A 5,588-nucleotide genomic window follows, 5' to 3' on the forward strand; every position below is an offset into this window, starting at 1 on the left:
CTCGCTAGCTCTCTCCATCTCTTTGTCTTCTTCCCTCTCTCTACTTCCCTCTCTCTCTCTCTCTCTCTCTCTCTCTCTCTCTCTCTCTCTCTCTCTCTCTCTTCTCTCTCTCTCTCTGTTTGTCCCTCTCTCGCTCTCTCTCTCTTGTTCCCACTCCCCCACCCCTCTCTCTCTCTGTCTGTCTGTCTCTCTCTCTTTCTCTCTCTCTCTCTTTCTCTCTCTCTCTCTCTTTCTCTCTCTCTTTTTCTCTCTCTCTCTCTCTCTCTCTCTCTCTCTCTCTCTCTCTCTCTCTCTCTCTCTCTCTCTCTCTCTGTATATTATAATTTAACTCGCTTGGTCACTTGCGTTCAGTCACGGCTTCCATCGCCTTTCTTAGGTTGATTGCACACAACCCCTCGTTTGTGCTCAGAAATAGGAAAAATAATAAAATCGGAAGCGGAAGTTTTCCTTGACTTCCGCCGTGCCGTGTCTCTCATTCGATAGCGAAACCAGATACAGTTGCGAACGTGTCTGTGCCTTGTTGATCTGGATTTAGAACCTAAGGTAATGATCAGAATGCTGTGGTAGTTTTCTTTGTAGCTAAAAGCTGGGCAGTGTAGGCTTGTGTAGATCTAGATGTTGTATCGTGTAGAACCAAACACAGACTCTAGATCTAGGCCTAGGCTTGCCTCTACTTCTTAGCTCTTAGTCCCTAATACTCCGACCTAACTTATTATAACTAACTAATGACCACTGGCACTGCATGCAGTGTTCAGGGGTAGTACTGGCCTTTGTAGAGCTAAATCTAGGGTTGTTTAGTGTTCGATGGGAATAGCACACGGTGAGCCTAACCCTAATTTACTAATACTAGAAGATCTAGAATCTAGATCTAGATTCTAATGCTAATAATAAAACTAAAAAGCTTCCTATTGCTAGAATCTTGTACCAAGTATTGGCATTCACTAATTAATGACTAGATCAAGATCTAATGGCAATGCTAGATCCTTCTGAGCTGGGCACTTTGTAGAGCTAGATTAAGATCTAGATCTAGATCTAGATTTTCTAGATCTAGGGTTGTTTAGAAAAGATTGGAAATATCACTCGGTGAGCCAAACGCTTAGTCAACCAAGTGAGTTTCCTATTATTATATTATTACTAACTAATGGCAATGCTTAATGCTAGGACTTGGCTTTGTACAGCTAGATCTAGGGTTGTTTAGTGGTTGATTGGAAATGTCACACGGTGAGCCGAACGGTTTTAACTAATTAAAATTTGGGGGCTCGGGTGGCTAAGTGAGTAGGCAGATCTAGATCTAGATCTAGTGAGTTTAGACTCAACAGTAATGTTAAGCAAATGTCGGTGTTTGACACCGTTAACCAAACTGCCCCTCTGGGATCCATAAAATTGCAATTTATAAATTTATCTCTTTAATGGTTCACTTTGAAGTCTGTATTCCATGAGTAAGAAACGCGAGTGATTCTTGAATTAAAAAGTGGAGGCCTCGAACCGTCATTTCAGTTTGGGAAATTTTCTGCAGCTCGTCCGACACAAAAGCATAGGCCTAGATTATTTGGCGAATAACTTTAGATCCCATTTACTTTTAGCCTCGGTTCTCTAAACGGCATTCTTCACGAGGAGTGGTCCCGGCTTAACTCCTAAGAAATAACACTCAGAGTTTGAAGTCGGAAACAAAAATGGAGGTCGAGAAAAAAGCTGTCTTCAGTACTTTTTGGGGGGGGGTTCGATTTTCGAATATTTTCTACCTTATTTTTTTTTCTTCATCGGGTGGCATTTTCAACCTGGCAACTCAAACCAGCTTTTTTAATCGGCTTCCGTTTGTGTTTCCGATTGCAAGTGTTATTTCTATGGTATTAGGCCGGGACCACTAATTCTCCCGAAGAGTGCCCTCTAAACGCGTGACAACCCCGTTTTGTCTTTTCGAGCAATACTTTTTCCAACGTTACAGATTGGTGTGGAAGGGCACTTTTCTTGGGAGGCCGGATTAAATATTGCTCGATATGAGTCAGGCGGAACTATTTTCTTACGGATATTGATGTAAATGGGACAAACTGATACAAGACCGGGAACGGTAGCTCGATAACAATCTGTCCCATCTGTCCCAAGTCATCCGTTAAAAAAGCGTGTCTTTTCATTGGACGAGCTACAGCACGGGCCAAAATAGTTTTTGGTGCGGACGGACATCCCCGGACGGAACCTCAATATTTAAACCGACTGCGTCACTGTCGTTCTGTAGGTATTAATTTTAAATAACGTTTCCAAGCCCTCTGACCTCTTAACCGTAACAATTTTGGTCACGTCCGTTTTTCCCCTTCTCTTTCCCCAGATCTCGGAATCTTCGCGGACGCAGTATCATGTCTGGAGAGGAACAGCCCCAGCCGTTTGCCAGCGACGAGGAGATGGTGAGTTGTCACGCATCCACAAACTCACACACACAAACACACACACACACACACACACACACACACACACACACACACACACACACACACACACACACCCCACACACACAATCACATACCCACCCCCCACCCCACACACACAATCACATACCCACCCCCCACACACACACATTCACACACACACACACACACACACCCACACCCAGACACCCTCCCACCCCCACTCCCCACACACACACAATCACATACCCAACCCCCACACACACACAATCACATACCCACCCCCCACACACACACAATCACATACCCACCCCCCACACACACACAATCACATACCGACACACACACACCCACACACACACACACACACGCACACACACACACACACACACACACACACACACACACACACACACACACACCAACCCAGACACACCAACCCAGACACACAACCACACCCACACACCCACACAAACACTAAACATTAAAACAACTTTTTAGAAATATGATGATATAACATTTCCTGGTGAGAATTTTGACCGAGCTGTTTTTTGACACGGTATATTGATGTAAATGGGACAAATTGATAAAAGACCAAATGCGGTAGCTCGCTAGAAATCGGTGTCGTCAGTTAAAAGTCATCTTTAAAAAAGCCGTCCCTTTGTCGGACTAGCTGTAGCATGTTCAAAAATATTTTTGGTGCGGACCGACACTTTCGCTGGGTGGCTCATTTTTAAAACAACCGTGTCATTGTGTCATTCTCGCTCTGTGGGTATTTCTAAATAGTGTTTCCGAGCCCTCTGACTTCGTAACCGGAACAATTTGGGTCAGGTCCGTTTTTCCCTTTCTCTTTCCCCAGAACTCGGAGTCTTCGCGGGCACCAGACGGAGCCAGGCATATCTTGCCCATAATCATAGAGGAGCCAGAGCCTATTTCTAGTGACGAGGAGATGGTGAGTTTTGAGGGGGATTCCGGGGACGGGGAGGAGGATAGTGGGGATTTTGAGGAGGATAGTGGGGATTTTGAGGAGGATAGTGGGGATTTTGAGGAGGATGAGAAATTTTTTTCTAGCGACGATAGTGATTTTGGGGAGCGGGCTGAGGACGAGGTAGACTTGGACCAGATTTACAGAGTGTTGTTCGTGGATACGGACGACGAGGTGGAAGATGACAGCGGGTTGTTTGAGAGTTAATTATAGAACTCTTTACCGACAGGAGAAACAACGGAGCAGGTAGGTGGGGGAGTGGGGTGGGGAAGTCTGTTTGTTTTAGTTGATTGAGTTTATATGTGTGTAAAATTGATATTATTATTATCATTACTAGTATTTTTTATTTTTTTTAAAGTTATGTGTAAAAAAATCTTTTTAGGAGGCGAGTTTGACATCTCAGTAAAATTCTTAGTTTTTTAAAATTGTTTTTAAATTCTTTTAAAAATATATTATTTATATAATTTTTTATTTTTTTTGTTTGACATGTCTGTAAAATATATGATGATTATTATTATTGTTGCTGTTGTTGTTATTTTTATAACCTACTTTTTATAATTTTTAGTTTAAGGAATGAATGAATAAATTTTGTAATGCTTTGGCATGTCTGTAAAATTATCATTTTTTACAATAATAAGTTTTATTTCAGAAGACATTTTTCTAAATTTCCTTTTTTTTTTTTCCCCTCTGTGCATTGTTTTTTCTCTCTTCCCGAAGAGTTTCCTCGACGTGACCCTGAGCCTGGCTTCTAAGGGAACGACAAAGTATTCCAATATGGGAAATGAGACTAGTTGATGCATGTGTGTGTAGTTTGTGTCTTTGTTCTTATTTAGCTTGATAAGACGCCTCAGTTGATGCTTTTGACGTTAAAGAGCGGGCCAGTCTCCGTAGGATTTAATAGTCCCTTCAGCTTCCTGCTTCCGTATCTGTGGCCAGTCCAGTTTGTCCGTGTGTCTCATGCGTGGTCTGTTCCTAGCTTGAGACTGAGGCAGCAGTACCTTTGTGAGTGTGAGGGGGTTGGGGGTAAGGTGTGAAGTAAAAAAGTTGATGAAGTTTGAAGAGAAGCGAGGGGGAGGGGGGGTGTAGATCATTTTTTCGATAAGCTGCACTTTTGAGTAATCACTGTATTTTAAAGAATCCGTTTTGATGCAAGTGTAATAGGTAACAGCTTTTTGGGGGCATGAGCTGTTTCCATCTTTCAACCAGTTTGGGGAACTCTTTCTGAGGGGTGAGGGGTTAGTGGGGAACTGACCCCTGACCCCTCATTACGTAAGATGTCAGTTTCGGCTGTTGGGGGGGGGGGGGTTGGGGGAAGTGCAGGGGGTGATAAAATTATGTGGGGTGACAGGTGTCCGCGGGGAACTGGAACTGGCCCACGTCACCGGTTATGGGAAAATAGCAAGTTCTTTAACGGCGTCAGCAGGTATCGGGTACGGGACCAAATTGTAGGGAACGTTTTTGTTATCGCTTATTTGTTTTGTCTTCCACAGCTCACAGACTTCCCCTCCCCACTCCCCCCCTTGCGGAAGTCGGAAGTACCGGGCCTCACCGTGGCGCAAGGGTGTAACGCTCTGTTCAAACCAGAAGGGTGGCCGGGAAAACGATGGTTCGGGCAACGGCCCACTTTCTGGTTGGAACCGAGCGGCCAACACGGTACTACGCAGAGCATAGAAAATGTGAAATGTACTGCTTTGGCAATGTGTTGTAAACTATGAGAAACCGGCAGTATGGAAATAAAAGTTCAAATCGGTAGCAAAATGTGTTTGTTCTCTTTGTTTTCAAATCAGTCCTCCCGTTTGTCATGTACTCTATGTTTTAAAAATCAGTCTTCCCTGTCTGTCCTATCCTCTATGTTTTCAATTCAGTCTTTCCTGTCTGTCTTGTTTTTTTATGTTTTCCAATCAGTCTTCCCTGTCTGTTAAATCACTACAATCAGTTTGGATAATTAGCCGGGCCTGGGCGGTTACGGTGCACCTGTTGTGTAAATACAGACGATGGACACTTGGACACGAATTACATAATGTGCTGTTTTGCCTGTGACGGCGTTCCAGCTGACAGGCGGTCGTAGGCCCCCTACTCGATGAACAAAAAATACCCCTACCCACACAGGAATCGAACTCTGTCTTTTGCAAGCCACGGTAGGGTGAAACAAAAAGTTTTGAAAAAGATGGGGACAGAACATTTCCGGACGAGAGTTGGGTCAC

General features: G+C 43.9%; 1 protein-coding gene across 8 annotated transcripts in view; it reads left to right on the forward strand.

The window, feature by feature from the left end:
- The window catches only part of LOC101861250, a 40,530-nt gene extending 35,394 nt beyond the window's left edge, over nt 1-5,136 (forward strand). For 2 of the 8 annotated variants that reach the window (XM_005111546.3, XM_035973243.1), the window contains 2 exons: nt 3,259-3,351; nt 4,875-5,136. In XM_005111546.3, the coding sequence (XP_005111603.2) occupies nt 3,259-3,351; nt 4,875-5,099 (318 nt within the window). In that variant the 3' untranslated portion in view covers nt 5,100-5,136. Of the gene's footprint in view, nt 1-2,323; nt 2,400-3,258; nt 3,352-4,101; nt 4,416-4,874 lie in introns of those variants that run through there. The other 6 variants (XM_035973239.1, XM_035973238.1, XM_035973240.1 and 3 more) reach the window with 6 other exon arrangements.
- The last annotated feature ends 452 nt before the right edge of the window (nt 5,137-5,588 follow it).

Source organism: Aplysia californica, unplaced genomic scaffold (assembly GCF_000002075.1).
Source record: "Aplysia californica isolate F4 #8 unplaced genomic scaffold, AplCal3.0 scaffold01075, whole genome shotgun sequence".
Lineage (NCBI taxonomy): Eukaryota > Metazoa > Mollusca > Gastropoda > Aplysiida > Aplysiidae > Aplysia > Aplysia californica.